Source organism: Hyperolius riggenbachi, chromosome 4 (assembly GCF_040937935.1).
Source record: "Hyperolius riggenbachi isolate aHypRig1 chromosome 4, aHypRig1.pri, whole genome shotgun sequence".
Lineage (NCBI taxonomy): Eukaryota > Metazoa > Chordata > Amphibia > Anura > Hyperoliidae > Hyperolius > Hyperolius riggenbachi.
Genome location: NC_090649.1, coordinates 496,360,929 through 496,387,352, shown reverse-complemented (window position 1 = coordinate 496,387,352; position 26,424 = coordinate 496,360,929). Strand labels below are relative to the sequence as shown.

At 44.7% G+C, this 26,424-nt stretch overlaps 1 protein-coding gene across 5 annotated transcripts in view; it reads left to right on the top strand.

Moving 5' to 3' along the window:
• The window catches only part of LOC137504537 (neurexin-1-beta-like), a 483,008-nt gene that overhangs the window by 415,918 nt on the left and 40,666 nt on the right, over positions 1-26,424 (top strand). For 4 of the 5 annotated variants that reach the window (XM_068233085.1, XM_068233083.1, XM_068233082.1 and 1 more), the window contains one exon: positions 14,068-14,158. In XM_068233085.1, coding sequence (XP_068089186.1) covers positions 14,068-14,158 — 91 coding nt within the window. The remainder of the gene's footprint in view (positions 1-14,067; positions 14,159-26,424) is intronic. The other variant, XM_068233081.1, reaches the window with a different exon arrangement.

The following is a 26,424-nucleotide window of genomic DNA, read 5'->3' as shown; positions in this document are numbered from 1 at the left end:
AACTTGCCTTAAACTTTTTTTATGGGGAAGCGGGCAGAGGGGGGAGCGCTAGCGGAGGGGGTGGGGGGAATTTCCGAACCCCCCCCCGCGATTGGGGCATGCTCCCCCCTTATGCCTGCGACCACATAGGGCCCCCAAAATGGGCATGTTCGGGGGTCCCACTGACTTCCATTGAGTTCGGCGTTCGTGCCGAACATGCCGAACATCTGGCCCATGTTCGGCCTGTTCGGCCCGAACCCGAACATCCAGGTGTTCGCCCAACACTACTGAAGAGCCCACGCAGCACAGATAATAGAAAATTCCTGCGGTCCTTAAGTGGTCTATGACTTTGAAACAAAGCTCAAAAAAAAAAAATCAAACTTGGAAAACAATGTTGGCTATACCTGAGGACCAATCAGATTTTAGCATCATCTTTAATGGTAGCTGGAATTCAGTTGGCTATCAGCAGGAATCCCTTTTCTTCCCGTTTTACAAACCATAAACCTGAGCATTGCTTTATGTGTATATTTCTCTCTTGTAACTACCACATGTCAGATGAATAGACCTATGTCTACATTGCAGACTCATAGCTGTGCCTATTCGGAATGACATACAGCACACAAAAAAAAATGAAGTGCATTCTAGCCACTGTTTCCTGAGGCCTTAGTGCTGGTTGCTTTTCATACCAATAGCAAGCTGTAATGTCTGTCAACTGGAATCATGGGAGAAAGTAACACAAATTATTGCACTTTCTTTTAGATATACGTAGCTCAGGCCACTTACACAGAGATTTACACTAAAGGGAACCGCCTGTGGGTGACTAATTAGCTCAATATAATCTGTTCTGCTTGAGAACATAATAGAGCATGTTTTATTAGGGATAACATTACCATTAGTATTGATTCATAAAGCGCCAACATGTTCTGTGGCGCTGCACAGAGTAAGAACAAAACATGGAGAACATAGTAAGACAGACAAAGGTATGCGCAGAATGCAGACACTGGTACACAATACAGAATTGGTGGATGTAGTAATTACACTGAAACACGATGAATAAAATATGTAACAAATTTCAGAATACAAAATGGTGAGAGAGCTCTGCCCTCGTGATCTTACAATCTAAAGGATTAGGAAGATAACAATAGGTTAGGTAGTATACAATATGTATAGCTAGAGGCAATGTGTTTTAATTTTTAATAAGGAGTACTAAATGTAACCAGAAAGGTTGAAGGAGGAAAAGCTTACATTAGAGCAAATGCTTGTTGGAAAAACCAAGCTTTCAGGGAGGGTTGAAAGATATCAAAGGTTGGAGAGTGATGGATGTGTTTTGGAAGAAAACTCCAAAGGAGAGGTGAGGCTCGTGAGAAGTCTTGTACATGTGGATGTGAGGTGGTGATTCTAGAGGTCAGTAGAAGGTCATGTGCAGCAGATCTGAGATTGTGGTTGGGGTGGTATCGGGAAACTAGTGAGGAGATGCACAGGGGATATTGGAGTCTTAATTATGGAGTTTGCCATTGCGGAAGTCTCCTCATAGAACTGCCAATCCTTAAAACTGAAGGAGGATCTAATCGCTGAATTAGTTCTTGAAAAACAGCATTTGCAATGTTTACCTCTTTATTAGTCTTCTGATAATTATTAGCTGCAGATGTTTTTAACATGTCTTTAAAACGTTGTGAATGGAGCGCGCTGCTATTCATCCCAGCACACCTCTGACACAGCACACACATCTGCTGGATCTGCTACTGTCTGTAGATGTCCCACTACTAAAAAAATCCTGCAGAGTATCTGAGCGGCATGAGAGTACCAGGGAGAAGACACAGCATTCAGGCTCAGATCAAAGTCAAATGAAACAAATACAGGGAATACTGTGACCTCACTATCTCCTGTGCGAGTCTCTGTGTTTCATTTTGTACCCATGATTCAGATGAAGCCCTGTCTGGCATTATTATTATTAATAATAATAATAATAATAATAATAATAATTTATTATTATTGATTATTGATTGGCATTGATAACAGCGTGGTTGCCTCCGTTTCTTTTGTCTACATCCCCATGCCATGTGGATGAGAAAGCAGCTTATCGGGAGTTCTCTTCTCAGTTCTCTCCTCAGTTCGGACCCGCCCACTTATGCGTTTCGCCCATCATCACCTTGCCTGCTTTGTCATGAGTCAGGGTGGTCTTGAAAGAATAGATAGACTTCTAATTTTTGAGTAGCAAAAAAATGGTCATTAGAGCTTTTTATTTTTAGTCTCAAAACTACCTTGTTTACCTCAAGTACAATACACCTGAAGTGAGAGAGATATGGAGGCTGCCATGTTCATTTTCTTTTAAACAATACATATTGCCTGGCAGTCCTGCTGATCTCTTTGCCTGCAATAGTATCTAAAGGATCACACACCTGAAACAAGCATGAGGCTAATCCAGTAAGACTTCAGTCAGAAACATCTGATCTGCTGCATGATTGTTCTGGGGCTATGGCTTAAAGTATTAGAGGCAGAGGATCAGCAGGACAGCCGGGCAACTGATATTGTTTAAAAGTAAATAAACATGGCAGCCTTCATGTCCCTCTCACTACAGGGACACTTTAAGAGGATTGGGGGCAAAAGTAAGAGGACCAGGAAACTGCCCATATCCTTTAAATTCAACAACAAACCAATAAACAAGGAATCAGTCAAGCAGATAAGGAGTTAACCCACAAAATATAATCTTATAATGAATAATCTCTACTTATTGCTAATTATCTAACCCTAACCTTAACCTCAAAAATAACTTCAGCTCTTTTTAATCAAAAAATAAATTAATTAAAAGTCACTCATATCAGGTTCTGCTTATTAGCATCAATATTTTTCTAATCTTCTTTTTATTACTTTTTTGCTTATTGTGTGTTTGGAATATGCAGTGGCGTACCTAGGGCATTTGACACCCGGTGCGAAAAATGGGCGTGGTTATGACCGGATGGGGCGGAGCTAATTTAAAAGTGCACCCAAGTTTTAGTCAACGTTTCTCCAGAAAATTCACATCATTGCGCAGCTTTTCTCCAGAAAATACACAAAATGTCAGAAGCTTTCAACATAAAATACACGTAATGCGAGAACATTTCACCAGACATTACACGTTATCTGAGCAGATTTCACAAGAAAATACATTGAATCATGTCGGCAGATTTGACCAGAAAAAAATCATTCAATCTTGCGGCACATTTGACCAGAACATACACAATGTCAGCACCAGATTTCACCACAAAATACACAATGACGGAAGTTAAACTGACCACAAACTACACAATGACGGAAGTTAAACTGACCACAAAATACACAATGTCGGTAGCAGATCTGACCACAAAATACACAAAATCGGTAGCAGATTTGAGTGTTGGCAAGCTGATAGCCTGGTGGGTAGGTGGTGAAGGGTGAGCAGCCTGATTGCCTAGTGGGTAGGTGGGCAGCCTGCTGGGTAGCAGTGGTGGGTAGGGGGGCAGCAGTGGTGGGTAGGTGGGCAGCCTGCTGGGTAGCCTGGTGGGTAGGTGGGCAGCCAGGTGGGTAGGTGGGCAGCAGTGGTGGGTAGGTGGGTAGCATGGTGGGTAGGTGGGTAGCCTGGTGGGTAGGGGGGCAGCAGTGGTGGGTAGGTGGCCAGCCTGCTGGATAGCCTGGTGGGTAGGTGGGCAGCCTGCTGGGTAGCAGTGGTGGGTAGGTGGGCAGCAGTGGTGGGTAGGTGGGCAGCCTGCTGGGTAGCCTGGTGGGTAGGTGGGCAGCAGTGGTGGGTAGGTGGGTAGCAGTGGTGGGTAGGTGGGCAGCAGTGGTGGGTAGCCTGGTGGGTAGATGGGCAGCCTGCTGGGTAGCAGTGGTGGGTAGGTGTTCAGCAGTGGTGGGTAGGTGGGCAGCAGTGGTGGGTAGCCTGCTGGGTAGCCTGGTGGGTAGGTGGGCAGCAGTGGTGGGTAGGTGGGCAGCAGTGGTGGGAAGCCTGCTGGGTAGCCTGGTGGGTAGGTGGGCAGCAGTGGTGGGTAGGTGGGCAGCAGTGGTGGGTAGGTGGGCAGCAGCAGTGGGTAGGTGGGCAGCAGCGGTGGGTAGGTGGGCAGCAGCAGTGGGTAGGTGGGCAGCAGTGGTGGGTAGCCTGCTGGGTAGCCTGGTGGGTAGGTGGGCAGCAGTGGTGGGTAGGTGGGCAGCAGCGGTGGGTAGGTGGGCAGCAGTGGTGGGTAGGTGGGCAGCAGTGGTGGGTAGCCTGCTGGGTAGCCTGGTGGGTAGGTGGGCAGCAGTGGTGGGTAGGTGGGCAGCAGTGGTGGGTAGCCTGCTGGGTAGCCTGGTGGGTAGGTGGGCAGCAGTGGTGGGTAGGTGGGCAGCAGTGGTGGGTAGGTGGGCAGCAGTGGTGGGTAGGTGGGCAGCAGCGGTGGGCAGGTGGGCAGCAGCGGTGGGTAGGTGGGCAGCAGTGGTGGGTAGGTGGGCAGCAGTGGTGGGTAGCCTGCTGGGTAGCCTGGTGGGTAGGTGGGTAGCAGTGGTGGGTAGGTGGGCAGCAGTGGTGGGTAGGTGGGCAGCAGCGGTGGGTAGGTGGGCAGCAGCGGTGGGTGGCCGGGCCGGTGCACCTGTAAAAGAAAAAAAAACATTCACTTACCTGCAGATGAAACCTCTCTTCCGAATCCCAGGCAGCCTCTCTCTCTCCGCAGCTCCTCTTGAATGTCCCGCGCCGTCTCCCGCTGCGTCATCAGTGCAGGGCTATGGGAAGATGGCCGCCGAAGCCCGCACTGGAGACAAAAATAGACGGCAAGATGGCGTCGGCGGCCATCTTGCCGTCTATTTTTGTCTCCAGTGCGGGCGTCGGCGGCCATCTTCCCGTAGCCCTGCTCGGGTAAACTGAGGGTGGCTATCAGCCGCCCTGTCAGTGCCCGTTGCCGGCGCCCGTGGAGGGGAAGCGCCGAAGGAGGGGACCCAGGTGAGGGAGATGTGGGGGGGTATTTCCCCCCTCCCCGCCAATGCTGCCACCCCTCCTTCAGCGCTGCTTCCGCTCCTGTGTCATCAAGGCTTCTGGGGGGGAGGCCTTGATGACACCCCCCCTGAAGCTGACACCCGGAGCGGAGCGCTCCTGGCCGCCACATGGTAGGGACGCCACTGGGAATATGCAATAAAGATAAGGTGAAAAAGGTAAGGTGAGACAAATTGTGAGTTTTGTGTATCAACTCCTAAAGCCTCGCGCATACGCTAGTCCAAACTCAGACAAGTTGATTGTTTGGCACTGTCTAAGCTGAAAATCTACTGTACACAGCTGTTCTATCAACTTGTTTCGCAATCTGCCATAAAGAACTTGTACTTACCTACCATGCTGGATGTCGCTAGCTTATGTTTCCCCATCATCCTTGCCCCTCTCTGTATTGAACAACACATGCTTCTTGGCTATAGCCAAACAGGATGTCTGTACAGTATTCATTCTCCATGCTGTCCCCCTAATAATTGTCCAGTGATCGTTAAGGGTGACAGTAAGTATACATATGTACAGGGCTTAAATGGGTTGGCTTCTGAGTCGATGTGCCTGAATTTAGACAAATGTTAGATGTTTTATCCTTTGCGTTAGGGAGGGGCTGCTAAGGGCAAAATAGTCATTTTTTAGTTATCGTTTCAGCTCAAAAAGAAATGTTGTGAAAAACATACATTGGCTGTTTCATCACAAAGAAAAAGTGTTCTTGTTTTGTAGCTGCTGGTTGCAGGGACATAAATATGGAAATCGAAAAAACCTTTGTCAGATTATAAACTCTGCCTTCAAACAGCTATTTAAATCATACTTAAATTAGATGTTGATGACCTATTTTCCATCTTTAAAACTAGGTCATATTGAGTGGTAGGTGGAAGATGGGAAACAAAGAAGATTTGATAAATAGCAGAGAGAGGACTGCCGTAGTTTACAGCTGCAGTGCATGCTGGGAAATTTAGTTCCTAAACTATTCAAAGTCACACAGCTATTTTCTCAGCTCCCAAACAGCAGAGCTGAAAATCTGACTAGGGGAAAATGACATCAACACTTCATGCTGGAAATACTGCTGATAAAGACATTGCTGGCGTAAAAGGTTCTCAGGATTTTCACTTTATGGACGCTGTTAAGGGTATTTTCTAGTGTCCTCTGATTATTGACCAACTGGCAGAGGTGTTTTCTGAAAGCATAGAGCGCAGCGTAGATTTCATCATGACATTATATGTTTTCCTTAAAGAGGAACTATCAAAGAAACTGTCCTTCTGTAAACCCAATTTAGACAAATAGGTCCGAAAAATTCCTAACAAAGATAATCCTCCACAAGTCTGAGACTTTTCAATATGACCGATGTAAGACTAAAAGAGCAGGAGGAAATAAATTATATATAAAAATACAAATTTTATTAATGACCAAAATACAAACATATATAATATGAATCTATTTAAAATTGACCAGAACACACAGGTGGGCCACCACAGCCAGGCCTGATGAAAAAATGTGGGGGATCCCCCAAAAATTGTTTAATATTGATAGTGCGCAGTCTATCAGATATCTTTATGGAGAAAAAAATGGGGGAAAAGAACTCCTAGTAGGTAATTTTGGAGCAAAAATGGACCTCTAGGATGAATTGTTCCATTAATTTTAAGGACCAGGTGTTAGAGACCTGGATGGAAAAAGACGTCCTAGTAAGAGAGCACTGATGTGTCAAATTTTGGCTGTGTTGCTGCAGTGTTTCCAGTGGTTTATAGGATCAGAGGTTAGGTAACGGCCGGAAAATTTCAATTCATCACAGCAAGTGATCTCACTGCATATGCTGGCACATAGTGAAATTCTCTGCGCATGAGCGTGACATCACTCATGACGTCACGCACATGCGCAGAAAGTGCCCGGCAACAGGAGCACAATCTAGGACGCGCACCACCGGGCCAGCGCAACCGTACTACTCCGGGTCATAGCAACCCGGAAGTAGTACATGGCACATAGATACAGGGATGTTTGCCGGCCAACGGTTCGGGAACCGTTCGCGACGTCTCTCTACCTAAGAAATGGCAAGTCTCTGGATCCTATAGAGGCCTCCGACGCTGTCCTCCCGTTGCCAAGGGCTTGTTGGTAATCCCACTGGGGCCACACTCCTTTTCAAGCATGGCTGATAAATTAAGCAAATAATATAACACAGTCAGCTTTGACCAATAACATTTCAGTGACGGAAATAATCAATATTTGAGTTTTGACATTGATCAGAGGGCTGCCTATTTGCAGTGTTACTTTGTCGAGTATCTTTAGGTCTACTCTAAGTGCCGTCTAGCCCTACACCCCCCCCCCCCATCCTGAACTCCAATATATCCCCCTTTATTCTATTATGGTCTGTTAGTCCACATGCAGTAAAATGTACTCATCAGAAAGAAAATAAAACATTTCCCCAGAACTTATCACAGCGTGCCTCACTGAACCTGTGTGCATCATCAGTAGATGGATTGTTCTCTTACCTGTGGCAAATTGTTATTATTGCTCACGACCAAAGCCACCTGCAGACTTCAGACAGCAGTCAGATGTCGCCCGCACATCCATAAGAGAGAACAAGCCTCAGGTTGCATTTACCCTGCAAGCCATAAAAACCTCAGTATAATTTCAGAGAAATTCCATCTGCACTAATTTTTTTTCTATGTCTTGTTTTAGAGTCTTTTCTGTGGCTATTTTCTTCACTCTTATACCCTGCTAATGATGCGTCTCCAAACAGCCGTTGTTTATTATTTCATTGGTACGTAGTGCAGTAGTTAGTGGGACTAATGGCACAAGCCCTTTACACACAGAGTGGGGATAATGTACTGGATGGCATGTTAATGTTCCTGCGTGAGAGTTCGGAGGAACAGGATGGAGATAAACTCACTGTGCTGACACTGCTCATTCACAGTCCCATTGGGAAAATTTTAGCCTTCCACTTTCAAAATGAATCTCAGGCCAGACAGGGGAAGAGCTCACAGCCCATCAGATTCAAGTACTCTCTTTCAAACTGTGATTTAAGCAAGATGGGAGCGATCACAGAAACAGTGAGAGGCCTTGCAGCTTTGTGAATACGTTGTTATGTGTAAGCATGCTGTCTCCGAGTCTTCGAATCCCAAGCATCAGGTTATACGCACCTTGAAAGCAGTTTCTACCTATACATTAGTCTTTAGGAGAGGCCAGGGTATCTGCTGTTGGAGAGAATGTAGCGAAGTTTATTTATTAAAGGGGTAGTTGTGGTACAGGGTAAACCTACTGCAAGAAATCTTTGCCACCTGCTCCACCAAATCTAGCAGATTCAAAGTTTCAATGATTCATGTGGACCTTGGATTAAAGTAAAACTAAACAGACATTGTGTACATTGCACATAAAGGTTAGCAGTATAGGTGATGGGGGTATTGTTTACATTAAAGCAACTATACAGCCAAAAATCAACACAGCATGTGCCATGATCTACTGACTTCCCAGGGGTTTTGGCTTAACTCACCCTCTGAGACAGGGGCGTAACTAAGATCCACCGGGCCCCCCTGCAGAAATTTTAAGTGGGCCCCCTACCCCTCTCCCCCTGGGGCCCGATCAGGCCATTTTGGGGGGCTGTAGGGGTCGCAGCATGAGGGGAAAGCTATGGCCACACTCGGCAAGGAGGGAGGATGGCCCCCACCCCTCCCTCACCTCGGGCTCTCCCGTCTGCGCTCTCCTCCAGCTTAAATAACCAAATAACCATATGTGTGCAGCGGCGGGCAGCGGCAGATACATACCTTCCATGCGCTCCAGCGTGGACGCTTCTCTCTCTAGTGTCCGATGCGACTTCCTGTTTATACAGGAAGTCGCATCAGAGGCTAGAGAGAGAAGCGTCCACGCTGGAGCGCATGGAAGGTATGTGACTGCTCTGCCCGCCGCTGCACAAATATGGTTATTGAAGCTGGAGGGAAGCGCAGAGGGGAGAGCCCGAGGTGAGGGAAGGGGGGACCTTCCCCCCCTTCTTGCTGAGTGTGGCCATAGCTTTTCCCTCATGCTGCGGCCCTTCCAGGCCCAAAAACGGCCCTGAGCGGGCCCCAGGGGGGAGGGGGGAGGGGAAGGGGGCCCGCTCAGGGGAGTAAGGTACTGTTACATTACCAAAACAATGTGGCAGTGCCAGCTGTTCTCCAGTATAATGGGTTCCACATGAGGGACATGCTGAGGGAACAGAGTGGGCTCCAGAGCTGTTTCTCAGATGCTGCCTTACCGTCCATTCAGTTCATAATCTGTTTCAGACAAAGCCATTTTAAGATAACTTTTTTGTGGACTTTCTGATTTTACAACTGCAGCGCCTTTGTGTTTTATATTGCTGTGTTCACACTTATCTGTAAGGGAAGAAAGGGGAATGGTGGCATTGCCAAGTTGTGTCAATGTGAGTAAATAATGTGCTATTTGTAGCTATGACACTGATGCAAGTGAATAAGCGGCAAAGAGGCCTACTCAGTACACAACGCAGTGTGCAGTACCCGGGCAACATGCATGTTACCTAGGTAACCGAGGTCAGACTCAGGAGCGTATCTAGAGGGGAGCAGTCCCTCTGATCACATGGGGGCCCAGAGCTGTGGGGGGCTTCAACTATTAACAATCTCTTTCTCCAATACAGAGGGCAGTACTCCAAATCAGGGGTTTTGTGGCTACACTTGTTATGGGTGTGAAAAACATGATGGACACACTTGTATTATGACCCTTGTGAGATGGGCCCCCAGGCTGTGAAGGGAACCATGGCGAGGCAAAGGAAAGGGGTATGAACATGGGGGGGCATCAAAGTTTCACTGAGGGACCCCATGATTGGTACTTACACCACTGGTCAGGCTAATTGTGTAACGCAGGCTATGTACACGTCAGAGGTTCCTGCAAAATTGCCACGCGCTCCCTGCGCAGGCTGCACTTGCCAATTTTACTGCTGCATTGTGAACATGCCCCAAGATAACGGACAAAACAAGCATTATACATCTGAATAAGGAACTACTAGCAAACTATGTACAAGAATCCCTTCACTTGAACACAAATCAGAGTCCTAACAGAACGTACTTCCGATATCTTTTCCTATGCCGATAGAAGTATTTGCACATCAGCAGGCGATGACCACCTGGAAGGTTAAAATACCAGTGACAGCATTTATACGTCCAGCGTGTCTCAAATGAAATAATTGTTGTTTTGCTCATTGGAGTTTGAACATTCTTTCAGATACAGTACAATGGCATGCAAGCTTTTATCTTAAGAGATGTGGTAGTCACATTTCGCAATGTAACGTTTAATGGCTTCGGGCTGATTGACAGATATAATTTCAACAAACCCATTTGCCTCGACTATTTTCCTACAATTGCTGATACTGTATTGCTGAGCGATCTGCCACCCTTGCTTGGTATGTGCTGTCAATCCTGGTTTCAAGGGAAAAAATAGTGATTGTCTCTGGAGGATACGCTTCTGAAGAGCTGTTATGGCTTTTATTAAATGTCACTGACAACTAAATGGGTGAATCTATAGGTCATTGTTCTATAGGAAAGTAGAGAGGCTTGTCCCAACACACCAAGGGACACTCTAGAGCGGTTAGTGCTATACTTCTCTGTTATTTAATATAGAGGGCAAGTTTCATTAAACAGTTATGTTACATTACTTTCCCTTTTTTCCTCGCTTATATTGTTCTTTTAGAAAACTTTATAAGTCTTTAGCATGGTTGGATATTTATACTTTTTGCACATATATCAAGCCATCAACTGAACAATGCCAGGTGAAATTATTGGACAGATTTTGCTAATCCTTAAACGAGCTTAAAGAGGAACTGCAGTGAAAATAACGTGATGAAAGAAGTGCTACATTTTTACAATAAATTATTTATAAATGATTTAGTCGGTGCTTGCCCATTGTAAAATCGTTTCTCTCCTTGATTTACATTCTGAAATTTATCACTGGCGGTAACATGTTTACTGCTGGCAGGGGATGTCTGTTGAAGGAGGTGCTGCTTTTTTGGAGGTTGGAAACAGTCGTTATTTCCCACAATGCAACGAGGTTCACAGAGAGGAAACTGTCAGGACCATGGTCATGACATCACACTGTGGGAGGGGTTTCACCACAATTTCAGCCATACAGAACCCCCTGATGAGCTATTTGAGAAAAGGAATAGATTTCTTATGGTAAAGGAAGTATCAGCTACTGATTGGGATGATGTTCAATCCTTGGTTACATTTCCTCTTGTACTTGCAATGGAAGATGTCCAATTGTCAGACTGTCCAACATTATCCATAGTTTTGCTGCTTAGTGTGACATTATTAGCTGTTATCTACGCACACCTTGCCCTTATACTTATTTACACATCTAACTGGCCATCTGTCCTCAATTGTATCCCTTTATTAAACTACGTACATGATTCAAACAATCGTTCATGCTAGTTTTGGGTAAAGATCTAGATAGTGTAACATCTTTCCTTTCCCTGCTGAGTTGACTGCGGAGAAATGCTGCAGTTTATGGACCAATTCTGCCCAAGTGGAAATGAGCCCTTAGACCTCTTTATCCTAATTACCGGAATACGTGTGTCTGTTTGGTAACCCCCATCCTAATCAAAGACCAGCTGAGACCACAAGCCCCTCTAATTGCTGCGCGCCTGAGCAGAGTGCCGCTATAGCCCTAATGCTACAGTGAACAGCACGTCCAAGTGTAATTTTGGGGGTTCCAGCAACCACTGGACCCCAAATTACTTTTCCCTCTGAGTTGCTATGAATCAGAGGGTGAATAGTATTTAATACTGCCGGTAATTTGAGTGGCAACATGGTGAGCTGTCATTCAGCTCCCCCTGTGCCCAACTCACCAGCGGTCAGGGATGGTTCTAGACTGAGGCAAACTTGCAAGGATGCACCCCTCCCTTCTGCTGTGCAAGTCAAATGAAACACTGCTGCTCTCCTGCGTCCCTCCTTCTCACTCACCTCAGACTCCTCCCATAGCACAAAATGCTGCTTTTCCCCAATGATGCTCTCCTGCCTCCCCCTTCTCACTCACTGCCAGACTCCTCACACAGCACAACAAACTGCTTTTCCCCAATGATGCTCTCCTGCCTTCCCCCTCCTCACTCACTGTTGGACTCCTCACACAGCACAACAAGCTGCTTTTCCCCAATGATGACCGCTTCACCTTACTCTCTTCTTGCTTCTCCGCCTACTCTGACTGCATGCTGTTAGCCTATATACACAGTACAAACATGCTTCCCCTGCAATATCTGCGCCTGATGCAAATGTTTTACCTTGCCTCGTGAGAGAACCGGCCCTGCGGGCAGTGTATGTCAAAATAAGACCCCTGCAGTCTACTGATCATGGCCACAACAATCACGGTGTAGCAAATTGCATTCTCTGGTTTAAAAAGTCAAGGTTGTTGTAGAATTACTTGTTTATTATGCACTTTACACAGAAGCAGTTTTATCCTCACGGCTATCAAAGCATCATACCATGCAAGACCTCTGAGCAACAGATGGCTATTGCTAAGAAATCCTTCAATGTGGTGTCAAGAATTTTGGACCTCATTGAATGACTTTTCGTGACTATGTTTAAAAATATATATAAGAAGGCACTAATGTACTGTCCTTGTTGTAAATAAAGATAGATATTCTTTTGAATAATATTAGAACACCGGGAAATAGATTTACCTGTTCAGGAAAATGAAAATTTTAAGTAGACGCCATAAAAGTCCTAATCTGTGCACAACCATGATGTCACTCTGCATGTGTCAATCACCACCGTAAAGCAAACTCAATGTTACAGCGTTACCATGGGACGTATAACTAGCAAATTAATCCCTTTTTGTTTTGCACTAATTAAATTGGAAGTGACATTAGCCTGAAGAAACCAGGAGAAGGTTTGAGGGACTTGGATTTCACGCTTTTGACGCAAAAAAAATAAAATAAAAAATCTGCAGGAAAATATTTGAACTGTGGTGCGGAGGTGTTGGTGACATGTTCGAATAAACCCCCGTCTTAACATAAGTATTTAATGCAGCATATGGATGATTGCCGCATTGAGGGCACAATTAAAAATCATGTTAATTAATGTAACCTAGGTATATAACAGCTTTCCAATGTACAGATATTTTAAGGCATGAATATATGTTCCTTATTAATGTGTTAATTAGGTATTCAGTAATAGCTTATATTTAAAGCAAAAGTCCAAACAGCAATCCCCACACAGATAGTTGAAGTAGAAAAAAAAACGAAAAAAGAATGAGACTTCGTTTATACCCTGTAAAAGTGATTTGCCCTTCCAAGCTATCAGCTGTACTACTTTTTAATATCCCTAAAGGTGACTAAGCAGTCAGCCCAAGACAGATGAATTCCATGCTTGATTGGCAGCTGCAAAGACAATAAAAGCAACTGAGAAACTAGCAAAATAGGTGGGTTTGTCATCAAAGAAATTGCTCACCCTGTTGACAAAGCTGGAGAAGGCAGGGCAAACTTTTTCATGCTATATATTTTTTTTTACTGAAGAAACAAGCAATGCATATTTTTTTTTTCTATTGGCAGAAGATATTGTTTTTAGTGACACTTTAAAAAATCTTGCATGCAAAGGAATTAAAAGTCCTTTACAGCAAACCTGTACCAGAAATGAGAAATGCTGATGTGACTTTTGACTTTCTCTGTAAGTTGCAACAGTTTTTTAATGTTACTTAGCTCCCACACAGAGGAATTTTGGACTATCAAACCTGTTCCCTGTTCTCTTTGTGCATTAACATATACATTTAGCAAGTAACTGGGATCACATAAACCTTGACTTCTGATTCCTGTACAATATGGAAAAGGAACAAACTTGTACTGTGGCAAACACCATTTAGCGTGGATGAATTAGTGTGTCTGTTGTTCTTTGACTCGAGTGTGTCTGACTCAACAACACGGAATGAAAAAACTTTTGAAACGTTAGGTTTAAACATGTTTTCACATCTCAGATAACATTTTGGCTCAAATGTGTAGAATGAAGTTAATACTGTGACAAAATTGGGGAGCAGTAAACTTTAAATACAATTTTGATTGTTTTAGATGTACATATTTCTTTTCCCTGGAACTGATCCAACATTTATCAGCTGTGGTGTAAAATGTGATCAAATCAGCTACTTCATAAACCCTTTTTTATTCTTTGCAGAGTTCTGATGACCTCTTGGTTGCCTCTGCGGAGTGTCCAAGCGAGGATGATGAGGACATCGATCCCTGCGAGCCAAGCTCAGGTGGGTTAGGTTAGTCATCTTTTTTATTCCTTTTTTTCTTTCACTTGTCTCCTAATTCCTGGTTGCATGCCATCTTTTGGGCAGACCTAAACGTCACTCTCTCTTGGTTTGGTACCATGATTACTCCATTGCTGCTGGAACATGATGATGAAGTCTTTTCACAGAACACTATAATGTATTTTGGGATCTTGTGTAGACCATTCTTGGTGGCTGAGCTTGTGCAGACATCTGATGACCTACTTTCATAAGAATGACCCTCAGAATTTTCCCTAAAAACATCTAGCGTTTAATTAACTATCCTCAAAGTGGAAATCTAGCTGAATTATTCAATGACGGTATATACTCAAATACAAGTTGACCTTGTGTATATGTCGACTCCAATATTCAACCCTCTTAAGCTGAATTGTTTTATTGACTCAAGTATAAGTCTACCCAACAAAGTTAATGGCTGCACTTGGGGCTCAGGAGGGGTTAATGACTACACTGCATACAGTAGTGCAATCATTAACCCCTCCTGCCCCTTAAGTGCAGCCAACAACTCCTCCAGACCCCCAAGTGCTGCAATTATTCACTACCTGAAGCCCAGTATCTTCCCCTGCCCCTTTCCTTTTTAAATGTTGTGGCCAGGACTTGTGGCCAGGACTGAGACCTGGTTTTTTTTGGCATTTCTCTTTCCTCAAAGTATCGCTTACCACTAGGTAAATTGCTGCAAATGGGAATGTCACTGTTAGTACACACATTACTCAGTGTGCTCAGTGTTACCTGTGACTTGTGTATAAATTGACGCCTATACTTTTAAGAAGTGAATCAGACCTACATTTCTAAACTTATACTCGAGTTAGTGTTGGGCGAACACCTGGATGTTCGGGTTCGGGCCGAACAGGCCGACCATGGGCCAGATGTTCGGCATGTTCGGCCCGAACCCCAAACTCAATGGAAGTCAATGGGACCCCCGAACATGCCCATTTTGGGAGCCCTATGGGGTCGCAGGCATAAGGGGGGAGCATGCCCCGATCACAGGGGGGGGGGGGGGGGGTCAGAAATTCCCCCCACCCCCTCCGCTAGCGCTCCCCCCTCTGCCCGCTTCCCCATAAAAAAAGTTTAATGCAAGTTAAATAGTACCGGTGTGGCTGGCAGTGGAGTGAGGAGGAGGAGTCCGAGTAGGAGAGTGACGCGTTGAGGCCGGGCAGCGGGCGGTTCAGCGGTAGTACCCTTGTGGTACTTCCGCCCTTTCTCTGACCTCACGTCCTCTGCATACGAGGGTACGCGTCACGCGTACCCTCGTATGCGTCATCACGTAGAGGACGTGAGGTCAGAGAAAGGGTGGAAGTACCACAAGGGTACTACCGCTGAACCGCCCGCTGCCCGGCCTCAACGCGTCACTCTCCTACTCGGACTCCTCCTCCTCACTCCACTGCCAGCCACCGGTACTATTTAACTTGCATTAAACTTTTTTTATGGGGAAGCGGGCAGAGGGGGGAGCGCTAGCGGAGGGGGTGGGGGGAATTTCCGACCCCCCCCCGCGATCGGGGCATGCTCCCCCCTTATGCCTGCGACCCCATAGGGGGGCCGTATTCGGCCGAACAGGGGCCGTATTCGGCCGAACAGGGGCCATATTCGGCCGAACAGGGGCCCTGTTTGGCCCTGTTCGGCCGGCCATTGAGCAGTTCGGGCGAACCCGAACAGTTTGGCCGAACACCATTAGGTGTTCGGCCGAACTCGAACATCACCCGAACAGGGTGATGTTCTGCAGAACCCGAACAGTGGCGAACACTGTTCGCCCAACACTAACTCCAGTATATATGATACTTTAGTTTTTAGTTTAGTAAAGTAAAAGTTTGGACATTTATCAGATTTACATTTACTGTAACTTCTCTTGGAAATATTTTCATTCTGTTTCTGTCTTTGGGAAAGAGGACTAAGACAGGAAGTTAGTGAAGTCTAGACTTTTAACTATTCTCTCAGCATAGACCTGGACAGTGAGGTGTTCAATCTCTACTAGGGACATTTGTTCCAATGACAGCTGTTCAATGTGAAGTTGTCCAACTCTTTCAGGGTTATCTCTTGTACTTACTGCACACATTTCAGCTGTGATCCTTCAATGTTCCTTTAGAGCCAAAAAATAACTGTAACTATTTAAAATCAAACTGATAAATAAAGACCAATTGGCTAACTGTGATAATTTTCAGCTAAATGTGAAATCTCAAACATTTTAAATGTGTTAAGTCAATTATCAAGCATTAAAGAGAGTCTGAAGTGAGTTAAAAAAAAAACACTTTTTACCTTATATTGAACATGGCATGCTTGCCCCTGCTAAAACGCCGCTATCCCGCGGCAGAACTGGGGGTCTTTACCCCCCAAATCCCCTCAGTGGTGTCCAGGGATCGCTTCCTGTTGAGGTAGGGCTAATGGCCACAGCCCTGCCCATCTATCAGCGCATATCTCCACCTCCGCCCACCCCTCTCAGTCTTCCATTACTGAGAGGGGCGGAGAGAGGCAGAGATCTGCCACTGATAGATGCACATGGGGCAGAGCTACAGCTCATAGCCCTGCCTCCATGAGCAGCAAAATCTATGACCAAGTTGGTCGTGGATTTTGCAGGGGGGGATTTGGGGGGTAAAGACCCCTGGTTCTGCCGCAGGATAGCAATGTTTTAGCAGGGGCAAACATGCCCATGTGGAATATACGCTAAAAAGTGATTTTTTAACTCACTTCAGAGTCTCTTTAAGACTATCATCTTAGGCTAGAGTAAAATATAAGTAAAAACTACTGATCTTTACTATCGAACTAACCCACTGATCCTTAGTAGAATATCAGTAAGTGTTATAGATATTCTACTTGTGGCTATTCCTGGTGCACAAATCCTCTCAGCACCCATGTTAAATTTACTGCTAAATTAAGCCTGGTGAAACTAATTTGCAGATATGCATTTTTGCTAACGCAAAGTGGTTATGAAAAAAGAAAATGCATAAAATATTATGCCTTTAGCATCTTCCTCCCACAAGATGGGCTGAAATAATATAATACTGCCACCTTTTTTCATAATAATATGTATTGGAGTATTGACGGAAGCAACTTTTTACAATTATGGCACAAATGCATACACATTTAAAGTCATAGATTCAATGGTAAACAAATAAAACAATAACAAAATCTATTTCACAATATTTTTTAAAGCCTGATTCTGGGACCACCTAGCGTTAAACTGACCCTCTCACCACCATCACATGTACCCCATCTCCCCTCCCACCCCACTCTAACCAAGAAACAGTGCCCAATTCTCTCACTTCCAAACAGACAGCCACAACACTTGGAGCCAGTGTGACTTTGACTTGAACTTTTATACTTGAACATTTTTTTTAAACCCTACACTTCATCCCAGAATTAACTATTTCAATCCATACCTGCAGCTGCACTCTCAAAAACATCATATAGCTGGGGGGAAAGGGGGGCTGTGAGCCAGTGACAGACTCATCTCACCTTCAGTTGGCAACCATGGGGGCCAGTTTGCAGTGATTAATTGGTGGCCTCACCATCAGAAACAGATAAATGATCTGGATGGAAGCCCCAACTTGATATCATCATGGGGACTTTGGGGGGCCTGTGTTAGTATAATTTGAGCTTTGGAGACCTCTGTAGTGTTAGTGAGAACAGACAGAGAGAGGGGATAAAGAATAGTGTACACAGGATTTAAACTGAAACAGAAGTGGTATTTTTACTAGAGCGCCTACTAAAACCATAAGATTAGGGTTAGATTAAATTGAAAGACAAAGGTAGTGTAATGATCGCTGCTGCAGCAGCTATTGCTGGAAGTAGTGCTGCAGCTCAGGCAGTTCTGATGTCTTTCCATGCAAGCTGCATAGCCTTGTCTGTCTTTCCCTGCTGTCAGCTTGTGACTGATTATCATTCACCTGTGTGGGAATCTGCATGTCTGCTCCCATTGGATGACCTCAGTATAAAGATCTGCTTCCTGCAGGGTTTCCTTGGGTTTTCATAGCTTCAGCTTAAGCCAGTCTTGCTGTCGCTTTAGCCCCCGATCGTGTTTCTTGTTATAAAGATACTTTGCTGGTCTTTGCATCATATATTGGTTCATTGCCAATATATATGCATACCAGCACGTTTATTATTTTCCTTGTATTTGTGTTACGTGATACATCAGTGTCGCTGATGTATACGTACACGAACTGTTTATATCCTGTGTGCAGTTAGTCAGCTTTCCAGCACGTTTTGGTAGGTTGCGCGTACCGTGACCACCCGTGCTGAGGTAGTTACCCTGCTCCTGGTTCTGTTTGTGGATTGCGTTCATCTCTGCGAAGAGATAACGAATCCTTCTGAATCCTGTTCTGTTACTGTTTGTGGATTGCGTTCATCTCTGCGAAGAGATAGCGAATCCTTCTGAATCCTGTTCTGTTACCGTTTGTGGATTGCGTTCTTCTTTGCGAAGAGATAGCGTATCCTTCTGAGTCCTGTTCCCTGTATTACTCCATTCCTAGTCAGCGTTCCTGCTTATGTCATATATCGGTTCATTGCCGATATATACATATGTTAGTCAGACGTTACAAATAGTTTCATTGATAGCTGTAATTGTAATACGCTAGGAATACAATACTTATTGTATATTTATCTGTGTTACGTTCATCTATCTTAATCCTGCTATTTTCTGACTGTCCTGTCTTTGTGAGGCACGCCATCGCCGCATCGCATTGGCTGCCTCATTCCAGTCTGTCTGGTTTTGGACGCTTGCTGTCGCTAAGTAGCCGCTAGCTAGCAAGCGTTCATTCTGTCTACCTGTCCTGATCTCCTCAGTTCCGGTTTATGCGCTCAGCGCTACTTTGCGCTGAGACGTTATACGAAAGCATTGTTTGTGGCTGTCAGATCTGCACCGGCTCTGTGCGCCACAATCTCCTATTGGAGTCAGTCCTCCCCTCCACTATACTAGGGATAGCCTGTTTCCTTGTGCTAGTGTGTGTACCTCCTCCACGCCAGCTCATGCGTTGCATGCTGACTGTGGAGAATACACCACCAAGCCTTACATGATGAAAACCCCATTACCAATCCCCATTGTGGGGGGGATTCCCAGAAAGTATGACACTGTTATGGTTCCTGTTCCTTTAAGAAATTTGAAGAACTTAGCTCTGAAACAGAAAATGAGTTTTTCTCTGAATGTGCCAGGTTCCTGACCAATCCTGATCTCCAAGCGACTCCTGTTTCAACCTGGGCACTCCAACTAAGTTATATTTTGTTTAAAGGGGAATTATTCCAGTGGGCATTTGATGTTCTCAATCATTCCGATTTGAAAGAGAAACCGCTGGAATTTCTAGCGTTTGTGATCCATAACTGGTTGCGCATAGATCCATTGCCTTTTCCTCTTAATGAACTCCTGGCAGCAGGCCAATCAGCTGCTCCTTCAATTGCTTGCAAGAATGAGCAGCAAGCAGAAAGTGTTACTGATAATTTTCCTGCAGCTTTGAATAAATCACCAAAAACCGCAAGGTCAAAGGCAAAACGCAAACGTTCTAAGAAACGTGTCCGATCTGCAGAGTCGTTATCCTTAGCGACTGAGACCTATAATGAGATTCTGCCATTAACAGATAATGAAATGCAATTGTCTTTCAGGGGAGTTAAATGGACTTATGAAACTACTAATGAACTTTCCTCCCTGGCTAGGGAAAATAAAGATTTTTGTTTAAAAGAATTATCTGAGTATGATTATGAGGAGATATTACAGAGTATTGAACAAATCAACTTATTTGTAAAGCAAGGAAAGTTTGCATACACTACAGTTCAACACTTGCTACAGGTATTGGAGATTCTTAAGAATAAGGAATCTGCCAATCACCTGCTAATTAACCCAATATATGTCCCTGCTACAATCATATCTGCAAACCATGATCTGCCTGTTAAGTATGCTTGGAATCCTCCATTTGAGAAAGGAGAGATGGAAGCTCTGGTCAATGAATGGAAGAATGATTCAAGTTCATTTTGTCAATTTTACAGTGCAAAAAGTGAATTAGTATTGAATGCATGCATTAAGTCTGCCTATAACCTAATAAAAACTGGTGTGTGTGGGTATGACTTTGTGGCTCCATTGATTGATGTGTGGGAACTGATTTTGGATGATTTTTATGTGACTCCGAATTCGCAAATTTGGCGTTCTGACCCGCCTGCTTCAGCACCTTTGGCTGATTCAGCAGGTGATTCGGAGCTCTTTTTGTGTGAAATTGAAGTTCCTGCAATTCCACCCTGTACCATGGATAACTCAGTGTTACTTCCCAGTAAAACAGAAGCCACTGATACATTCTTAACCTTGCCCTGCGCAAATTTCTCAGCAGAGAATCCAGAGGTCCTGCTGACTTCCGAGTCCAGCCTAGCCAGTACTCATGACTCTTTGTTTAGTGAAACAGACACCAGAAAAATCTTGCCTGTCTCTGCAAACACTTCTGCAGAAATTACCTGTGTTAATAAAGTTCAACTCCTGTCTGATCCAGCAGATGCCAATAGATGCACTACATCAGTTTCCGAGTCCCAGCAATCCTGTCTAGAAACATCAGAACCCCGGCATCTGAATTTTCCAATTTTACAAATGAATGGTGATTCAGATGCGCAAACATTGTGTCTTGATCTTCCTGTTTCTACACCTCGCTCTAGTTTCGTGAATAGCTCAGAGCATCTGCTATGTGAACCTGAAATCGCAGAATTATTACCTTGTTCAGAAAATTTTCCAATAAATTTGCCCTGTACCATGAATTGTGCAGTAGATCTCTCCAATGAAACTCAGGTCACAGAATCATTATGCTGTCCAGCAGGTGCTTCCATGGTTTTGCCCTGCAATATGGACTGTTCAGTGATCCTGTCCAGTGAAGCTGTGGTCGCAGAGTCTTATGCTTCACCCAGTACTTTGGATACTTTAAACCCTCTAGCAGAGGAGGCTGAAGCACTGCTTACCTCAGTTGGTGTTGCAGTAATATTCACTTGTCTAGCAGCTGTTTTGGAATTACAGTCTGCTCTAATAAAACTTGATGAATTTCTGCCCAGCAAAGCAGAAGCCATTGAAATATTGTCCTCGTCAGCAATTGTGTTAGATACCTTGCCCTGTACACAGTCTGATTTAACCAATGTTGAGTCCCTCTCCAGTGTTGTAACAGCCGAGGAACTCCAGCCCTGTCCTCTGAATGTTTCAGAAGTCTTGCCCTGTAACATGGATAATTCTGATTCTCTGGTCAAAATAATAGAAATCTCAGAATTTCAGTCCGGTCTGATGAGTGTTCCTGAAACCCAGCCCTGTATCCTGAAAGATTCTGGTTCTCTGGCCGCTGTGGCAGAGGTTCCAGAGTCCCCTTCCTGTCCAGGGAATTCCTCAGTTTTGCCTAGTCCAGTGGGGGCTGCTGCAATGCTGACTTGTTATGCAGCGCCTCATGAGCTCCAATCCAGTGTATTAAATGAGTCTCTGTCCAGTCCAGAGGTAGTTGTGGAGTCCCTATCTGGCTCAGTGCATACATCAGATTTGTCCTGTCTTGTTAGTGCCCCTGAATCTGATTTGTTACTGACTTTGCTGGAATCAGCGACATCTAAGTCTGATCCTGCATTCTCGTGTAAAAATCCAGTAGTTGCGAAGTCTAGTCATGATGATTTTTTTTTGGCCAGTCCTGGTTTTGGTCCTGTCTTGGCTGACAATGAGGCTCACAGTTCCTTGACATGCCCAGAGGTTTCTCTTGTGCCAGTGTGCCCAGATGTTCTTTGTGTGCCAGAATGCCCAAGTGTGTTTAAGGTGTTAGCGTGCTCTGATGCTTCCTTAGTGGGAACATGTTCTGATGTTGCCAGTCTGCCTGCATGCCCAGAGATGGTTCTGGTCCCTGAAAGCCCTGATATTGATGTTTGTCCTTGTGGCCCTGACTCGGGAATTGCCCTAGGTTCCATAGGGGTTCTTGATAGTTCTCCATGTGAGCCTAAGGGGCATTCTGACCTATGGGGATCTCTTTGGAGCTTCAAGGTGTTCTGGGAGGTCTCTGAGAAAACTTGTCCTGGTGCCTTGGACTGGTTCAACAGTGGGTTTTGTGTTGGTAAAGACAGTACCGGTGGGCATTGCAAAGGCTTTGGCGTTTCTGAACTGTTCCTGGAAGGCGGTGGGTATCGCTCAGGGAGTTTCGGAGGGCTTTCTTCTGGAAATCATGGTTCTGATGGGTGTCACACTGGGGCTTGTAGTACTGATGGGCATGGTTCTGTAGGTTCTGGTTCTGATGGGTCCAGTCTTGTGGGGACTGATTCTGGAATTCGGTCTTGCCGGGCTGTCCCGGTCATCATGAATTATCAGTCAGACTGTTTTGTTGGAAATTTCAGTTTTGAAAAGCGTCTGGAATCCACTTTTAAAGGCGGGGGTACTGTAATGATCGCTGCTGCAGCAGCTATTGCTGGAAGTAGTGCTGCAGCTCAGGCAGTTCTGATGTCTTTCCATGCAAGCTGCATAGCCTTGTCTGTCTTTCCCTGCTGTCAGCTTGTGACTGATTATCATTCACCTGTGTGGGAATCTGCATGTCTGCTCCCATTGGATGACCTCAGTATAAAGATCTGCTTCCTGCAGGGTTTCCTTGGGTTTTCATAGCTTCAGCTTAAGCCAGTCTTGCTGTCGCTTTAGCCCCCGATCGTGTTTCTTGTTATAAAGATACTTTGCTGGTCTTTGCATCATATATTGGTTCATTGCCAATATATATGCATACCAGCACGTTTATTATTTTCCTTGTATTTGTGTTACGTGATACATCAGTGTCGCTGATGTATACGTACACGATCTGTTTATATCCTGTGTGCAGTTAGTCAGCTTTCCAGCACGTTTTGGTAGGTTGCGCGTACCGTGACCACCCGTGCTGAGGTAGTTACCCTGCTCCTGGTTCTGTTTGTGGATTGCGTTCATCTCTGCGAAGAGATAACGAATCCTTCTGAATCCTGTTCTGTTACTGTTTGTGGATTGCGTTCATCTCTGCGAAGAGATAGCGAATCCTTCTGAATCCTGTTCTGTTACCGTTTGTGGATTGCGTTCATCTCTGCGAAGAGATAGCGAATCCTTCTGAGTCCTGTTCCCTGTATTACTCCATTCCTAGTCAGCGTTCCTGCTTATGTCATATATCGGTTCATTGCCGATATATACATATGTTAGTCAGACGTTACAAATAGTTTCATTGATAGCTGTAATTGTAATACGCTAGGAATACATACTTATTGTATATTTATCTGTGTTACGTTCATCTATCTTAATCCTGCTATTTTCTGACTGTCCTGTCTTTGTGAGGCACGCCATCGCCGCATCGCATTGGCTACCTCATTCCAGTCTGTCTGGTTTTGGACGCTTGCTGTCGCTAAGTAGCCGCTAGCTAGCAAGCGTTCATTCTGTCTACCTGTCCTGATCTCCTCAGTTCCGGTTTATGCGCTCAGCGCTACTTTGCGCTGAGACGTTATACGAAAGCATTGTTTGTGGCTGTCAGATCTGCACCGGCTCTGTGCGCCACAATCTCCTATTGGAGTCAGTCCTCCCCTCCACTATACTAGGGATAGCCTTTTTCCTGGTGCTAGTGTGTGTACCTCCTCCACGTCAGCTCATGCGTTGCATGCTGACTGTGGAGAATACACCACCAAGCCTAACAGGTAGGCTTAAGCAATTTGGAGATCATTAAAGAAAATAGTGATGTAGCAAATCTACCTGATTTACAGAGGTGGTGTTTGAATTCAGGACCACGTGGTTTGGAACCTGAACAGCCGCATTCAGCATTATTTCAGCATCGGACAGCAGGTGGAGTGCATTTCATTTAGCTCTGATGAAACTGCCTGATTCCAAGCTGGAACCCCGTCCTGCTGTCTGATGCTGAGATGGTTCTGAATGCAGGTGTTCAGGTTCCAAACCACATGATCCCGAATTTAAACGCCAACACTACTGATTTATCAAAAACTATCTGCCATTAGGTGATGAAAGCCTACAGTCTTCAGGATCGAACCTGTTATCCCACTATTCCACCCACAACCGTTCTATTGATGCCACAGTGAGGAAGAACTTGATTGTTTCCAACCTGACCCAGCACTCCACTCCAAAGTGAGAACAGTGACCACATGACAGACATATCCAGGAATTCATTGAAATGTTAGGTAGAAGCTTGTGATGTTGTTTTCCTGCATAGCTCTGCATGGATTGTGCAACATAGCCCTACAGTCATCATGTGTCATTAGGGCTCTGTAGCATAGCCAGTAGCCATGTCCATATGGTTTTTGTAATGTTGGTCTGTCAGTACTCAGTTGCTGTATCATGGCCCTGTGGTCTCTTGCTTCCTGTAACATAGATCTGTGGTCACTTTATCTTAATAGCATTGTCCTGTGGTAAGTTGGTCTCTAAAATATGTCCCTGTGGTCACTTGGTCTCTGTAACACTGTCCTGGGACCTCTCCTTCCCCATAATATGTCACTGTGGTTACAATGGCTCAGCAACATGGCACTGTGGTCAATTTCCTTCCATTGCATATCAGTCTCTGTGGCAAGACACTAATAGGTCAGCATCATCAGAATAGCAGTTTTGGGCCTTCAGCCTATCACGTACCTAGAGGGAAATTAGAAGGAATGTATTTTTTGATTGAAGGCACAGCTATAAAAAATGCTCTGGGACCTTCTGATTTCCAATGATGTCCATGTATATTATGGAGCTGAAATGCTGTAACTGCTCGAGCAGCTCAGGTGCCTTGAAGGTATATGGAGAGTCCTATGTCTATTGCCACGTAACATATGGGCGTGATTAATGACAAAGCTATGCCTTGTTAAAATATGACCCGTTTCTTTCGTATTACTTCTTGATGCATGCTACCCTCGGAAAATGTATTCCGCTGCCATATTTTATTAACAGAGCTGTAAAGAGCCGCATTAAACTGTCAAAAAAAGTTACAAACAGACAAATGATATTTTAAGAGTGCTATTAGAGGAAAATAAAAAGAAATGAAATGCAAGGACATAAAACATTACTGCTCACCCAGATCTCAACAATCAAGTAGGAGCGGCAGTCGCCGGCATAAATCTTATTAGACGTTACCAGCTCCGGCTGTAGATTGTGCAGAGCCTGCAGGATCTGCGCACTGATCTCTGATTTCTAAAGTGCTTAAGCATCATCTTCAATTAAATGGCGGGTAATCAATTACAACAATCAAATGTGATTATCATAATACATTTAATTCAACACTTACCCTCTGGTTGGAAAACAGTTTCTAGTGCGGTTTTATTTTTTGAGAGTTCATAGAGTGGAATGTGATTTTATGGGCAAAGGAGAGACAAACGATGAAGAGGAATGGAAAATAGTCAGACGTGGAAAAGAAAAATGAACAAATTAAGAAAAATGAACAAATCAAACAGGAGTCCTCTCCAGATTTCATGCAAACATGATAAGTTGCTCTTCTGGGCATCGGGATGTTCTGTTTTAATACCATTAAATGTAGAAAGATTTGAGTTTAATCTCAACTCTGAATACAGATGTATTATTGTTCCAGCACAAGCACTAAATGGCAGAACCTGTTTTTATCTAGATAAGCTCTTTGATTAGAAATAAATAAAAACTTGGCCCCATTTTACCTAAAACCATCCCTGCTTCTAGCATGTCAGTAGCTTTCCCTCAAAGAAGCTCTCAATCTACTCCTCACGACAGTCATAGTCTATCCTACTAAGACCAATTTTATGGAATACATTTATTTAAAGTGGATCTGAGATGAAAAACGAACTATAACAACTAACTTGTCTATATATTTTAGCTAAAGTTTAGATAGTTTACACAGCAAATCTAGCTGCAAACAGCTTCAACAGAATATGATTATTTTTTCCTGTGATACAATGAGAACAGCCATATTCTGATTGTCATCATTACACAGGCAAGCTGCTCCGCATCTCCAGCCCTCAACCTGTGAAAACTTCACTCCCCTCTCCTCCACTCTCCACCCCTCTTGCCTCTGAAATCTCTGGCTGTTAACGCCTTCCCCTCCTCTTTCGGGAAAAGCCTCCTCATCCCCAGACTGAACCCCCATGAGCACTTAAAAACAGGGAACACCAAGAGCCCCAATAGTGTAATTCATACTGGACAAGGTGGCAATAAGTTTGTATTGCTAGATATTCACAAGTCAGGGTCACCAGCAGGCAACCACTGTAAAGGCAGGTGGGGAGATTGTCCTGACCCAATTCAGGATTAAGAAGTCGCTCTCTGCAGACAGGAAGAAAGGGTAGCAACCCTCCACCAAGGGTGGACTCAAAATTGTATACAATGA